Raw genomic sequence first — 16,255 nt, 5'->3', positions numbered from 1 at the left:
ACCAATCGCGGTGGTTGTCTTCTTCTTAGGAGCCATGGCGATGAAGAACTGCTAGGCCAACTACTAGACCAGATTCTCACAATTGCGCGCCCCTACCTGGCGCGCCAAGGATGTCAGTGGGAAACGATACCTATGGGATCACGAGGATCCCTTCTGCGGTTGTGGGGCGCGGGATTGTGAGAAGAGCAGGATTAGCAATCATCAGAAGGATGGTTTACCCAGGTTCAGGCCGCAAGGATGCGTAAAACCCTAGTCCCGCTTTGGTGGATGTATTGAGTGTTCTTGAGCTCCTGAACTAGCTACGGTGGCTGCGTGGTTCAAAAGAGCCGAATCCCCCTCCAGTACGCCATGGGCCTCCTTTTATAGTCGAAAGGGGCTGCCACAGTGGCACGCAGGAAGTGAAAAGGCCTATAGTGTTATGATATTATCGCTCGTATTATAGGACAAGACACATTTAATGCGTAGCTTAGGTGTCCTCTTGCTTTATCGGGGACGGGAGCGAGGCCCGTCCCGTCCGTCGCCGCTCCCCCTCGCTTCGACATGCGCCCTTGCCAGCGATGCATGCGGCTCCATGTAGGCAGGCAAGAAGCTGAGGTGGAGCGGTGGTGGAGCTTCCACGAAGATCTGCATGCTGCCACGCAGGTGTGTGCTGAGTTGGCCAGGAAGCTGCATGTTTCCACGCAGGTGCCTGCCCAGCTGGTTGGGCTGGCAGCTACATGCGAACGGCGGTGGAGACTTGGTTGGTGCGGGCCTGGCAGTGACCCTGCTGACGCCCTTGGAAAGGGTCTTGCCGGGTGGCCCGGCAAGGGTCTTGCCGCGGCGCGCCGTCGTTCCCGGCAAGGATCTTGCCGGGGGTCTTGTGGGTCTCCTCGGCAAGGATCTTGTTGAGGATCGTTGCCTTCCAATCCTCATCTGATTTAATATATTCTTTGTCTTCACAAAGATCTGCCTGCCACCATGAAGGTGCCTCTCGAGCCCTGGCCCAACGTGGTTGATGGTGTTGGAGACCGTGGGCTCGAGGGTGGCTCACTCTGCTGGTGTGGGCAAGCCACCCCGGCAAGGGGCTTGCCGAGGCTGCTGAGGCTGCCCCAGCAAGGGTCTTTCCGGGAAACCTGCTTCGTCCATCTGCTCTCTGTGGTCTTGGTCTTTGGCATTGCGCTGATCATCTTGTGGCTTCGCCTCCTCCCTTTTGCCCTGCTAAGTGTGGATTCGGCCCGTGAATCTGACTGCCCGCGCACAAGTAAGGGGTACAAAGGAGTGCCCCTACTTTAGTACACCGACATCCCAACGTGTGGATTTTTTGGGCTATTTTAACGGCGTGATCTCAGGCCTCGTTTCTTTTTTGCCTACTATAAGTTGAAGGTACAAGTTGGTTGGTGCCTCATCAGTTCCATTCGCCATTGTCTCTCTTTCATTCCCTGTTATCTTTGAGTAGAGCCGACACAAGCAAGAAGAAGGGAGTCGACTAGGAGTTCAATATTTATCCTCGCGACGAAGAAGATAGCAGTCGGTGATGATGTGATTAAAGACCTCATATCCATTTTGTCTCTTTTTGCCCAATTTTTGATCTAGGGATTTTGTGACTTTCATCGAGTCATCTTTTTTTCCTAGCTGCGACTCTATCCCTGACATACAATTCGGCCAACTTTATTTGTGTCCGACTTGCAAGTCCATCTCTCGATACGCAACTCGGCCTGATCCAATTTTTTGTCCTAGTTGCAAGCGCACCTCTCAACTATACCTGGCCATATATTGGGTCGGGCCTACAAAAGCCCGCAACTGAAAACCTGGGCTTGAGCCCGGCCCGGCTCGACTGTCGGGCCTAAACATCAGGCCCAAGCCCGGCCCGTGAGTGGAAAAGCCCGTCGGGCCTCGGGCCGGGCCTCGTCCCTAAAATGCTTAAATGTCAAGCCCAAGCCTGGCCCAACATAGCATTCGGGTTTAAAATCTAGGCCCAGGCCCAGCCTACGGCAAGATCGGTTGGGCTGGGTTGGGCTATTTCGGGTCGGGTCGGGCCGGATTTTCCATGGCCAGGTCTAGTCTCAACATGCAACAGGGGGTCCGGCCCTTTTTGTCCCATTTCCAACTCCATCCCCGGCATGTTACTATGGGCCCGCCTCTTCTATTGTCCAAGTTGCAATTCCACTTTCGACATGCAACTAGGTCCATTTTTTCTAGTTGCGCATCCACCCTCGATATGCAACCAACTGGGGGCGACCCACTTTTATCTCCATTTGCGACTCCACCACCAACATGCAATTGGGGATCCACATTTTTGTCCTAGTTGTGAGTCCACTCTCACACACAATATTGGGAGGGGGGAAACCATTTTTGTCCGAGTTGCAACTCCACTCCCTACATGCTAGTGTGCCCATTTTTTCCTATTCGCATGTCCATCCTCGATATGAAACTAAGGGAGGGGAGAGCCCGACCCTTTGTGCCAGTTGCAAGTCCACCTCTGACATGCATCTGAATCCGACTATTTTTTGTCGTAGTTGCAAGTCCATTGACACGCAACTTTGTGGGCAATCCTCTTTTTATCCAAGTTGAATGTTCACCTCCAACATGCAAATGGACCCGCATTTTCCAATTGCAAGTCCACCCTTCATATGCAATTGGGCCGTACCAATTTTTTGGCTCAATTGCAAGTCCATCCTTGAGATGCGACTAGGGGGAGGCGACCCATTTTTGTCCCAGTTACATCTCCACCCCTAACATGCAAATTGGGGGGCGCCTTTTATGTCCCAGCTATAAGTCCACCCTCTCGCAACTGGTATCGCAGTTTTGTGTAGTTGTCCCGGTTGTAAGTCCATCATTTGACTTACAACTTGGCATGTAGTTTTATTCATCCCAATTGCAAGGCTTTCCATTGACTCGCAATTGGGCCTGTGTTTTGGTTTTTCATCCCAGTTACCAGTCCACCCTTCGCAACTGGGCTCATAGTTTGTAGTTGTCCTAGTTGCAAATCCATCACCGACTTGCAATTTGTATCATAGTTTTATATAGTTCTCTCGGTTACAAGTCCACCCTCGACTTGCAGCTAGGCCCATAGTTTGTCTTATCCCAGTTGCAAGCCCACCCTGGACTCACAACAGCGCATGTGTTTTTCTTTTCATCCCAATTGCAAGGCTACCATTGACATGCAATTGGGACTGTAGTTTGTTTCATCCCAGTTGCATGTCGACCCTTGGCTCACAATTGGACTCATAGTTTCGTAGCTGTCCCAGTTGCAAGTCCATCTTCGACTCGCAATTGGGCTAAGCCCACCATCGACTCGCAACTAGGCATGTTTTGTTTTTCAGCCTAGTTGCAAGTCCACCCTTGACTCGCAACGGGACCGTAGTTTGTTTCATCCCAGTTGCAAGTCGACCATTGACTCGCAACTGGGATCGTTGTTTCTTAGTTGTTAATTGCCAGTCCATCCTCGACTCACAACTGGGATCATAGTTTTTTTTATTATCCCAATTCTAAGTCCACACTTGACTCGCAACTAGGCAAAAAGTTTGTTGTTGTCCCAGTTGCAAGTCCGCCATCGACTCGCAACTAGAAATGCGTTTTGTTTTTCACCTCACTTGAAATTTCACCCTCAATTTGCAATTCGTATCATAGTTTGATACATCTATCTTAGTTACAAGTCCATCCTTGACTCGTAACTAGTCCCGTGGTTTGTTTTATCCGAGTTGCAAGCCCATCCTTGACTTGCAACTGGGCATGTGTTTTGGTCTTTCATCCTAGTTGCAAGTCCACTCTTGACTCCCAACTGGGACCGTTGATTGTTTTATCCCAGTTGCAAGTCAACCCTTAACTTGCAACTAGTCTCATAGTTTTGTAGTTGTCACAGTTGTAAGTCCATCATCGACTCGCAACTCAGCTCATTGTTCTTCGAGTTGCAAGCCCACCCTCGACTCACAACTAGCTTTGTGCTTTGTTTTTTAACACGCAACTTGCCCCGACCCCTATCTAGTTCCATGTCATGGCCCAACACGTACACCCATATGACCCAGTTGCATGTCCAACTCAACCATGCAACTCATGCCGGACATAGTTGCATGTCCATTTTTGGCACGCAACTCGTTCCCAACCTAGTACACCTATATATCTGTATTTGTTTTTTTGCAAATACATGTCAACTTTTGTAATACACATCGTATATTTTTCTGTATACAAGGGGACACATTGAACATTTTTTAAATACATGATGGATATTTTTCTCAAATACAAGCCGATCATTTTTACAATACATGGTAAAAAAATCAAATTCATGACAATCGTTTTTCGCAATGGTACGAGACTTTCTAAAAAAACTACTCGATCATTTTTTACATTGCAAAAACAATTTTTCAAGAAAATGTATTTTTTTAAATGCTCGAAGTTTTTTTTAAAAGTTTTCACGAACATTTCTTTGAATGTTAAGATTTTTTTTCATTGTACAATACATTTTTTTTAACATCATGACCATTATTTTGAAATGCATGAACATTTTTTAAATGGTGGAAACAATTTAATATTCAAAATTATGATTAAAATAAAAACAAATTAAATTTATTCATGTTTCAAAATAAATGTCTGGAATTTTAAAAAGTGTCCCCACTGTAAAAACTGTTCGGGTATTTTAAAAATTGTTCAGCTTTTCAAAATTTGATCGTGAAGAAATTGTTCGGAATACCAAATTGTGTTCCTATTTTTTTTTAAATGTTTGGAATTACAAAGTTTATTCTCATTTATCACAAGAATTTTGGAAATTTTAAAAGTGTTCACAATTTGTAAAAAAGGGTTGTAATTTTTTTGCTATAATTTCTTCTAATCTCGACGATGTACTATGTTCGTAAACATTTACCGCTTCATGGTCATCAGCATCATTTATCGGGTGGAGTGATAGGAGCCGTTGTTCCCTAGTATGCTGTCCTGAGTTCCACCCATAGGCATCACAGTGCATTAGAGTCTTTTTTCTGTCCCACGACTGTCGGCCGACATGAAGGAAAGAGAAACAACAATAGAACAACGCCGCCCCGAAGAAAAAATAAACAGACAAGAGAACAACGCGGTGGGCTGGAGCAAAGCTGATTTTTGCTGATGTCGTAACTTAGATGTGAGATATTATCTCAGGTTTAGATGTGATATATAGACAGACCTAATCAATACGTTTCTGCTGGGCTTCTCCCGAGCGGCCTGCATCCTCATCGAAATCTTGCCATGGCGTCCGCGCCGCAAAACACGGTGTCGACAGTTGACACACAGGTCGGTGGTCGTCCGAGGAGTTTCTCATCGTCGGCTACAGCAAGCCTTTCGCCCACCTCACCAACGTACAGCTCCATCAAGTACGGTGCCTTCCAAGTCAGCAACTACACCTGGGATCTCGTCTGCACCTTCGACGATCAAGACCACCTCACATCTATCACCCTCGAGCTGCTTAGCACCGAAATAACCAAGGACAGCCAGCCTTCAGATCGATGACCCGCGTGGCCAGTGGCCGCCCGCCGGGTGGCGAAGCTACGCAGCCAAAAGACTCTCCAGCGATTTGTCCGATGTGATCTGGAAGCTGTCGCTCCCAGATGCATTCTGTGGGCACGAGGAGCGCTACGCAAGCGACCAGACCACCACTGCCTCACCATCCTCTGCACCGTCGACATTCTCCAAGAGGATGCCCAGACCGCCGCAGAGACAAGTGCTTGGTCTCCATGGTGCCGGCACCCACCATCCCCCGGGATTTCGAGCAGCTTCTACTACGTCCGTCAAAGATCCCCAAGTCATCAAAAGTGACCTTGCTCGTTGAGGATACCGAGTTCGGCGTGCATAGGCTTGTGCTTGCTATGCGGTTGCCGGTCTTTGCCGCAGAGCTCTTCGGTCACATTAGGGAGAGCACCACGCAACGTGCGAGGATCGAGGACATGTGTGCCTCCACATTCAAGGCCATGCTCCAGTTCATCTATACCGACGAGCTTTACATCAAGCCAAACAACGATGTGGAATCAGGCGGCAGGCATAATAATTTCAAGAAAGAATTCATGGCGAGGGGCCGTGAAGCCATTGGTACACAACTTGCTTGTGGCCGCGGATCGGTACGATCTTGAGAGGCTGAGGCTCATGTGCGAGAACATACTATGCAAGAGCATCAATGTGGCAACTGTCATGACGACTTTGCTGCTAGTGCGGGGCCGCCAAAGATGCTGTCTGCTCGAGGATTCCTGCATAAAGTACATAACATCTAATCCTGATGTATACGATGCGGTGAGGGCGACCGAGTTTGAGGAGCTCAAGGAAGCATGCAAATCTTTTATGATTGAGGTCAATGAGAGAGTTTCCACACACAACATGGCCCGACATACTAGCTCCCCTTCCTCCTCCTCCCGTATCAATCGACCAACAACAGAGAAGAGCACATCCAAGTATAAGTCGGAGGTGGTCCGCGACACGCACGAGTTTAAGATCCCCAACTTTAACTCAGTGCAAAGGAGCCATGGTGTTGGCCAAGTAATCACTTCAGACATATTCAACATAGGCGATTACGATTGGACGGTCAATGTGTACCCATCTGGGTGCTCGGCGGAGGGAGGGGTGGGGGGGTGGGGGGGTGAGAAGCACATATCTCTCTACCTCCGCTTATTGACTGATCTTAGAAGTGCTACTGTCAAGTTGTCCAAGAGGTTCTGGATCCATGACCCTAATGGCAAATCACCGTTGATGGAACTTGGTTCAGAAGATATTTTTACCAAGGTGCGTGAAACCTGGGGGTTTCAAAAGTTCATCACGGTGAATTCTGCAAAGTCACGATACATAGGGCACAATGGCTCCCTTACCACACATTGCGACCTTGAAGTCCACACAAAGGCGTGCACTACTAGTACTAGATCATCGCCAAACCTATGATCGTCATACCACCATCCAACATTGTTAGGCACCTCGAGCAGCTGATGGTGAGCAAACAATGTTCAGACGTGAGCTCCTGGTCGAGGAGAGTGAGATTCATGCGCACTGGCTCATAATGGCCATGCGCTCGCCACTTCTTTATGAAACATTAGTGTCGTCGACAACCAACAATGTCGTACGGATCGATGATATGAAGACCGTTGTGCTTAGGACCATACTCCACTTTGTCTATATCGACGAGCTGCTTCGTGTCGATGACATGGTGGTAGTCGGAGAAATGCTGGCGGCGGCATGCCAGTTACGCCTAGAGAGGATGAAGGTCATGTGCGAGAATTTGCTCGCTCATGTCCTGTCCAAAGACAACGCGTTGAGCACTCTGGAGTTGTAGAACTCAAGCTTACAGATTCCACATTAAATGGCTCAGAACTCTTAAGTTGTTTCTTCCATGCATCTATCGACAAGTTTGAATGTATATATGTACTTCTACATCACATGAAACATCTACTCCCTCCGTTCCAAAATAGATGACTCAACTTTGTACTTAAAATCAATATAAAGTTGAGTCATCTATTTTGGAACGGAGGAAGTAGCAATCTGTGAGAGGTTCACAATATTCTAAACACATTCCTGTGGTCGCTCACCCCTAGCATCCCACTGCACATGTTTCACACAGCCACCGCCTTCGCCTGAGGTAACCAGCTGGCACATTGACCGTTTGGCACCAGCTTGTGTACACCATGCACCCTGGGGCGTTGTACGGCGGCGAGGGGGCTTAGGATTTTCGTTGTGTCATGGAGGAGAGGGCGTTTTCCCCGGGTAGATGAGTTGAACATTAGTAATATATAAACTTACAAAAGATTAGGAGATATTCCCCTCCGCCGCCGGCGCAAGGCCTCGCCCTCGCTCACCCCTCCTCCTCGCCGCTGCCGGAGGGCGTCCGCCGGGCAAAGCCCGTGCGGCGCTGGCAGCGGCGGGGACCTCTCCTCCCTCTCCTGGTCAGGGTCTCGGCGGCGCGGGCCGCCGCTCGTGGGGGATCTGGATCCGGCGGGGCCTCCGGCGGCGGAGACGTGCGGATCTGGTAGCTTTGCTGCTGGGAGGAGGCGGTGCGGCCCCGCGGCGGAGGCGGCGGGGGTTTGATCTGGCACGGCCGATCTGGCCCCCTGGGGGCTGCGGGCGTTGCGGGTGGCGGCGGCCACTGCTGGAGCACTCGGTGCGCCGTCTTTGCCGTGTTGGGCGGCGAGTCGGCGGCGGGCTTGGAGTTGGCGGCTCGCTTTCCTCCTCTGCTGGCCGGTCTGCGGGCTTGTCCTGTTCGGCTGGTTGGTGGAGCATGGCGTTGCGAGCTCTGGGTCGGGGGAAACCCTTGACCGGCGGTGCCGGTCACGATGTTGGCGACGCTCGCAGCGCCGTTCTCCCTCTGGTGGGCGACATCGAGACCCTCTCCTCGCCTTCAGGATCTCCATCGGGGGCGCCGCACGGCGGTGGGATCGGATCGGCGGCAACGTCACCGGTTCGGCGGAGGGTTCCGTTCCAGCCAACCGCGAGATCGGGACGTCGTGGCTTCCGGTAAAAATCGCGTCTGACTGCGGTCATGGCGGACGATGGCGGCGTCTTGGACGTCGTTCCCTTCTCGAGGCATCGTCGTTGCAGGTCACGTCAACCTGATCGAAAGGTTCCGGGGGAAACCCTAGATCTGGATTTACCGGATCGGACGATGGCGACGTTTCGACGTCGTTCTCCCTCCTGGGGGCATCGTTTTGGAGCAAGTGTTGACTGGAGGGGACAAGAGGAGGAGTGGCGTGGCATCTGGCACGTCGACATCAGCGGGTCTCAGCGGCATGGAGCAGCGGGCGTCCCGCCGGTGGGCGTGTGATGATGGACGAGCGCAGGATGGCGGCGCTGTCTGGCGTCGTGGTGGCGTCGATGGCAGAGAGGCCTAGCACGGTTCATGCAACAGTACAGCTCTGAAGATGGATTGATGGTACGTGGTTGCGGCGGCCTCATACCCGGCAGGGGGCCTGGTTGAAGAGCACGCCGGACTGGTGGGTGCCCATACCCGGAAGGAGTCCTGGTTGGAACATCAGGTCTCAGATGTTAGGTTTGGCTGCGAGGTCTGTTTGGTATTAGGCCCAGACCATCAGCGCCCTTTCATAAGTTAGATAGGAGTAGCGACAGAGGTTGCGAAGATGGTGGCTTTGGTCTTACTGTTGTACGACTTTGTAAGGTCTTGTGTTATAATCAATAAAGTGGCCATATGCATCGTCCAGATGCAGAGGCCGGGGGTATTCCTCCTTTTCGAAAAAAAAAAACTTGTCCATGTAAACGACATCTCCATATACTAAGCAGTTTTAGCGCCATTAAGCCCCTGTTTAGCATCAGGTTGGTGTGTCTGTGTGTGTCTGTGTGTGTGTGTGTGTGTGTTTTGTGAGGCCATCATGAATTGTTAAACAGATACCATTGAACTATTATATCTTGTCCGTAAATTGGAAGAAACTAGGATCCCTGCCAAAGGAAGAGGACACTGTCCAATTTTTTATCTGATGAAGTTATCCTAAATATTGGGGAAAATGCAGTTGCACTTTAACCTAAGAACAAACAAACAAGAATAAATCTCTGACCGAAAATATCATGAAGCAACATCAAATCAGGAATCTTCTTAAACATTATCCAACCATCTAAATTTCAGGTTGATAGAGATATTAGGAACTAGCAATCAAGCACTCGAGGATGACGGTGCCGGAGCAAGGTTAGCACCATCAGCGGAAGCACTCGAGGACGACGTTGTGGAAGTGGGGTCAATAGCATCTCTGCTAGCACTCAAGGTCGAGGTGGATGGTACGGACGCGAGGTCAACAGTATCGCTGGCATCTTCCACTTTCCTTCGTTGCAGGGCTTCCATTGCTTCACCCAGCATCCCTGTCACCTTCCCTCCTAATTCTGGCTTAAGCTCTTCAGCCAGCGGGTACAGTTTCTCGCCTTGAATCTGCAAGGTAAACAAAATATACGACCAAACTGAAAATTCACTCTTTCATTGACATAAATGGCTAATATATAAACATGCATGACAAGTAAAATTTGTAACTGAAATTAGCACGTCCTAATATAATTCCATTATCCTTACGAGATGTTGTTTCTCTGGGTCAGAAGAATCTACAGCAGTGGTGGTGGTGTTCTTGCTTGGAACAGATGGAGTAGAGACAGTACTATCAATATGTGCGAAGCCCGGGGGAACCATCACAGAGTTGACATTCACATTCATTGAATTTGGCATGTATGTGAAAGCTTGGTTGGCATTTGGGTACACCATCTGTATTGTAAAAGCACGAAAAGTCAGGTGAATTGACTACTTGTGACATAAGCTGAACATGGCCACGGCTGGATGCACTTTGCAAGACCAGCTGATGCATAAGGATTAAAAAAATTAAGTCAAAAAATGGTCATCTCTCATGCCATAATACCTGTCGGTGTAGATTGATTTCTTGATGCGCACCACGCCCAGCATGGTGCAGTGGCCTCGGCAGGTTATATGTATATGGCGTCATGCCGCTAGGAACCCAAGGAGTGAAATGCTGTTGTGGGAATTGTTGATACCCGAAGCCTGCAGGAACCTGTGGTGGGAACATGCCAGGCACTCCTGGACCGACGTAGAACTGATGGGGAGCAAAATTTTGTGGTACTGCGGGTGCTAGAACTCCTGCGTTCTGAATACGAGCAAAGTGTGCCTAGAAACAATGTCAGTAGCATTAAGCTTGTGCTGTGTCCCTTGTATATATTCTTGAAACAGTGGCAGATCTAATGTTCAAATATTCAGTGACACACAGGTGACAAGAGAGAACTTGTTTTACTTAACTTTATTTGGACGGTAAAAACATAACCATTTTGTTAACACCCATCCACATTGATTCTCACTCTATGTTATTCTTAGGATGGGACAATATACAACTTATTTATAACTGAACAGGTTTTCTTTTAGTTAGTCAGCTATGTGTAAAAATGAAACAAATAATACGTAAATAATTAGACATGTAGTAGACATGGACACATGGCAATATTAGAACTCAAACAGCACTTATCACCATATAAGATTAATTAAAGGAAGTCACTACTTATCCCTTATCAGCAGAAGGCACCTAATGTACAAAATGATCACTTGGGAAATAACAATTTAGACTTACCACTAGCATCGCTCGTCTTTCCTCTTTGCGTTGAGCTACACCAACATACAATGGCTTTTTGCTGACTATCTTCCTGTTCATCCCGTCAATCTACCACATTGATTAAAGATGATTTAATAATCTAAACTAGTCAACTGGATGCATTGGGCACATTTGCATACAACTAAACCATGTTACTTACGGCCTTGTGGACAGCTTCAATAGTTGTAAATGACACAAAGCCATAACCCTTGCTCCTTCCTTGTGAATCAACCATAACCTAAAAAAATGTTAAGAAGATGAGCTATGATACTAAGAACCAGAATTAGCTAGAAAATAAATAGAGAAGTACCTTGCATGATCCTATCTCACCAAAAAATTCAAATAACCCTCTAAGATTTAGATCATTGATACTATCATCTAGATTCTTAACGTATAGATTGAGCCCTTCAAACTTTTTGAATTTCTCATTTCTCGCATGCTCAAAGTTTTCTTTCAGTTTTGCTTTTCTTTCTGACTTTTTCTGAGCTCTTCCAACATACAAAATTGTATCCTTAATCATCTTCCCGTTAAGACTTTTCACAGCTTCTGCAGCACATTCTGATTCCCGATAGTTAACGAATCCGAAGCATTTGGATATTCCATCACTATCTCTCATGATTACAGCGCTAGTAATTGTACCGAATGGGCCAAACTCTTGGAGAAGGTCATTGTGAGTGAATTCCTTTGGCAAGTTCTTCACATATACATTTGTATAATTACTCAAGCTGATATTTGGCTGCCTCTCCTGACGACGAATGAAGAGACCTACAAAAATTCGTTTGCCATTCAAGCTGTCGATGGCATCATTGGCAGATGTCTCCTCTGCAAACTGAACAAATCCGTACCCTTTTGATTGACCGTTAAAGTGAGTGGCCACTTTGCATGATAGTATAGTGCCATAGCGACCAAACATATCACTCAAGCTCTTGCCATCAATATTTGGCACAAGATTTTTTATGAATATATTGGCCTTTCCACTCAATCGCAGCGTTGGGTCCCTATTCGAGAACATAACTCGGATATGCTTCCCGTTGGCAGGGGTAAAATTTAAAGAGTCTAATGCACGTTGGGCTGCAAAACAATCACATACAAAATTATTAGAGGTAATTGTAGTATTAAACTCAAATCCTCTAGTAGGGCAAGCAAACATACAAAAAAAAGAAATCAGGTTAAGGTGAAAACAATAGTGTAGGTATGGTATGTATATGTATAATTGACCACGATACAACATGGTGTATTATATATGACAGGATGTTCATTGAACAGACAATTATCGGATGTCCGATATGAAAAGCTAATATCCAATTTGAGCTATGTACAATTTTGCTCTTCACTAATTTGGCAGCGTGGAGCATGAATAAACTGATGAAAGTTTGACTAGGTTAACTATGAAATCCATGGGGCCATCGTGATCATACAATCTACCTAGTGTAATGTAGCACGTTTCAACACAATGGTGCACAAACTAGAAAAACTCTTAACGAATCTTTAACCCACATTCAGTTCCCTCCTGTTTATATTTTCCAAATTGCCACACCAACTTATGAAGGCATCAATGGAAACAACAATGAATATTGGTTAAACTAGAAAACAAACTGCATGGACTAAACTTTAAAAAAATCGCTCACTAACCAAGTCAACTCCCAAATGTTACACCATAAAAAAGTTAGACAACACCAATAACAGAAACATGTCCTTTTGTTTAGATAGAAAGAAATAAGAACATAGATACACATTAATTGTAACCAAATTCTGGCTATTTGTTTTTTCCTAATCATATGCACATCCGAGTCCGAGTCGGATTGTGACAATGTTAACTTCCACGATGACGTTCTACATCATGCATGATGCACAATCTACAATGAAATCGTAAGGACATTTAAGCTCTACTTCCATTCTCTTATGTTCTTAATTCCCGGGTGCAATGTACAAATCTTGGCTAGCTATCTTATAAATAAACCGTGTGGCCCAATTTAACAAAGAGCTAAATTTTCCCTACCAATTCAACTCCCAATAGTTAGACTGTAAGTAACGACGCCGATAATATGAACATAACATTTTGTTTATGACAGAATCCCGCAAGTAGAAAAAATGCATTAATTGAAATAATAATTGTGTGTGCCTACTTGCTTTTTTCAAAATAATATATCCGATTTTGAGTCGGATTCTGACATATCCGGCAACATTATTTTCCCCGTCGAATTTTACACCATGGTGCACAATCTACGCAGAAATCTTAATAGGATCTTAAACCAAATTCTATTATATTCTATTCATAGTGACCAAAAGAAATCTATGAAGCCATAAACTCAGATGGAATCAACAATTAATATTAGCTAATTTGAAACAAACCAACCCAGAGTTCACAAAAAAAAAACTACAATTCCTCTCGCTGACGATTCAATCCAACTATTACGGCGGAAGTAAGATAGACATCAACAATAATGGGAACATTTAGTTTGTGACAAAAATATATAGGTTGATAAAAACACATTAATTACAACTGGTGTGTCTGCCTACTTGACTTTTCCGAATCATACATCTGACTCTGAGTCGTATTCCGACAGCATTTGTTCCCACAAAGATATTTTGCCATATCGGAAACCCGAATCAGTTACGGATTCTAACACTGATGTCAGTGCTCGGCAACATGTTCTACAAGCTGCTGATTCCATTCTCTTCCCAATCTACAAACTGCTGATTCCATTCTCTTCCTAATCTACAGTGCCTTGAACTTATATTTCTTTTTGTGATCTATCGAAGCGAGGGTCTTGGTTTTTTTATGGAATGTGCATAAACCCAATTTATAAAGAAGTCTTACCGAGATTTAGTCAAAATTCCATTCTGTTCCTAATCGCCAAATGCAATCTATGAAGTCATTCCCTCATTGGTAACATTGGTCAATCTTGGCTGACTTGAAAACAAATCATGTGACCTAATTTAATAAAAACTACAATTCCTCTCGCTAACGATTCAACTCCCAAATGTTACACCATAAATAAGATAGACAACCACCCGTAATATGAACATGTCATTTCGTTTACGGCATAACTCAGCGAACAGAAAAACACATATTAATTGGAACAATTGTGTGTGTCTACTTATTTTGCCCAAATCATACATCCGGTTCTGAGTCGGATGGCGATTTTCTACCCCATGGTGCACAATCTATGGAGAACTCTTAACAGGATTTTAGCCCAAATTCCTATTATCTTCTGTTCATAATAATCACAAGCAGTCTATGAAGCCTTTCACTCAGACACAAACACCAATTAATGTTGGCTAATTTGAAAACAACCAACCCAACTTAACAACAAACTACAGTTCAATTTGCGATTCAATTCTCAAGTGTTACGACCTGAATAAGAAAGACATCACCAATAATAGGAACATGTCAATTTCTTTTACGACAGAAATATATGGTATGTAGGTAAACACACGTTTAATTGCAACCACTATGTGTCCATTTGCTTTTGCCAATCATTTATCCTATTCCGAGTCCGATTCCGATAGCATTAGATTCTGCAAACCCGAAACGGTTACGGATTCCAACACTACTTATGTTAGTGACACGTTGTTCTACAAACTGCAGGTCAACACACTATTTACGCATGTTCCATCAAAAGACCCCCGCCTCAGTTGACTAGAACAAGAAAATGCCAAAATAGAACTTCAACCGATGGTGTGCCACATCTTGTATGAGAAATCTAGTAAATCACAGACTTCACAACCAAACAGATCTACAACCACGCAGCCTTGTAAGTTTTTTGTAACCCCGATCCAAGCCTGAGTAGATGAACATGCAAAGAGACGAAGACAACCCGGCAAAAAAAAGAGAGAAGAAGGCAAACTCACCGTCCTCCCGACTGTAGAAATTCACGTAGGCGTAACCAAGTGACCTGCCAGTGACGTCCCGGCAGACACGGAGGAACGCCACGGGCGCCACCTGGCAGAACAGGGCATAGATATGCCCCTCCGCCACGCCATCATCTAGGTCGCCGACGTATAGCGAGGCCCTCGAGCCCAACGCCGGTCCAGGAGGACGCAGCGTGACGGCCGGGGCCAGCAACGGGCGACCTGCCATTGTGTAAGATGCTCGCCAACCAGTGGCCGGGCACAGGATCGGTCGATCGATCAAGCAAGAGTGCCTGCTCACAAGGCAACGGAATACAGTCTCGGAAGGCACAGGATCGATTCATCGAGCAGGGTCGCTTTTATAGGTGAACGCTCTTGGATAGATATGCTCTCGAGCCCTATCCTCGCTTCTCATTAATTGATACATTAATTACTTCCTTTCTTTGTATAATGATGAGTATTGGGCATTAACTTTGGGGTCGAGGAGACGAGTGTGTTTTTGATGGAGATATCTACGCGCTGGAGATTGATTTTGGGTCCACATATACTACTATAGGAATTACTTCGTTCAATCAGTTTCCAGGGCCAGATATCACTACCATTTAAGGTTTGAGATACTAAACTGGATCGACCGTAGAGTGTGTGTGCTGATGGCCTAGACTCCGTCAAGTTGTCTGCTCAGCATTTTGGAGATGGCGTTCAAAAAATTTCAAAGAGCAAAATAGGCAAAGATCAGAGTTTTAGCACTACGATACTATGGGTGTTGCGTTTGAAGGGAACATAAGTTTCCCCTAGCAGCTCTTCGGGCAGTGACTACTGACTAGGAGGGTTGGGTCAGATCCAGGGCGATTCTACATATACGATGTGGGGTCAGCTGACCCCATAACTTTTCAGATTGCAAGCTTAATTTTATTCGTATTTATGCAAGAAAATAAGACACTTAAAAAAGATTAGTGCATTTGAATGCACAGCCTCCTGGTGCTGGTGCTGGCACCACCCCTGGTCAGATCATGTCCCCTTGTTGTCACCACGGGAAACTAGTCCTCGGCCGCCTCCATTGTTCCATTTCGAGTTATTCGGGCTATGCCAGCCGGGTTTTGCCGAGGCAGTTAAGTCCAAGTGGTTCGAGGAGCTCGAATCCCCCACCGATCGATGTTGGTGTTATACACTTGGCATCACTGTATCAAATTATCCAGGCAATTCATGCGGGGTTGGGGGGCCAACCTGGGCCAGACTCGAGGATCCGCAAGGTGGGGCTCCTTGTGGCCATCAAGTCCTTTGATGATCGGTCAACCACGGCGGGTCTAGATACGGAGGAATGGATGGAGAGATATGCTCTC

General features: G+C 46.3%; 1 protein-coding gene and 1 pseudogene across 1 annotated transcript; one reads left to right on the top strand and one right to left on the bottom strand.

Annotated features, from left to right (window-relative positions):
• The first annotated feature begins 5,193 nt into the window (after positions 1-5,193).
• Positions 5,194-7,255, top strand: LOC123067333 (BTB/POZ and MATH domain-containing protein 2-like; annotated as a pseudogene).
• A 2,322-nt stretch (positions 7,256-9,577) lies between these two features.
• On the bottom strand, positions 9,578-15,144 carry LOC123064827 (polyadenylate-binding protein 3-like). The gene is made up of 7 exons (XM_044488230.1): positions 14,916-15,144; positions 11,371-12,131; positions 11,233-11,298; positions 11,040-11,129; positions 10,473-10,565; positions 9,986-10,171; positions 9,578-9,811 (listed from the first exon to the last, which is right to left on the bottom strand). The coding sequence occupies exons 1-7, from the start codon at positions 15,142-15,144 to the stop codon at positions 9,578-9,580; spliced, it is 1,659 nt and encodes a 552-aa protein (XP_044344165.1).
• Positions 15,145-16,255: the final 1,111 nt, after the last annotated feature.

This window comes from Triticum aestivum, chromosome 3B, assembly GCF_018294505.1.
Source record: "Triticum aestivum cultivar Chinese Spring chromosome 3B, IWGSC CS RefSeq v2.1, whole genome shotgun sequence".
Taxonomy (NCBI): Eukaryota; Viridiplantae; Streptophyta; class Magnoliopsida; order Poales; family Poaceae; genus Triticum; species Triticum aestivum.
The sequence above is the reverse complement of the archived record's forward strand: the minus strand, read 5'-3'. Positions and strand labels throughout refer to the sequence as shown.

Excerpts from the sequence above, each read along its gene's own strand:
- LOC123064827 (XM_044488230.1), bottom strand. The coding sequence starts at position 15,144 with ATGGCAGGTCGCCCGTTGCTGGCCCCGGCCGTCACGCTGCGTCCTCCT. Across the intron at positions 10,172-10,472 it reads CTGGCATGTTCCCACCACAG|ATGGTGTACCCAAATGCCAA; the intron begins GTTCCTGCAGGC and ends TTTACAATACAG. Across the intron at positions 9,812-9,985 it reads ACCCAGAGAAACAACATCTC|CTTAAGCCAGAATTAGGAGG; the intron begins GTAAGGATAATG and ends CTGGCTGAAGAG.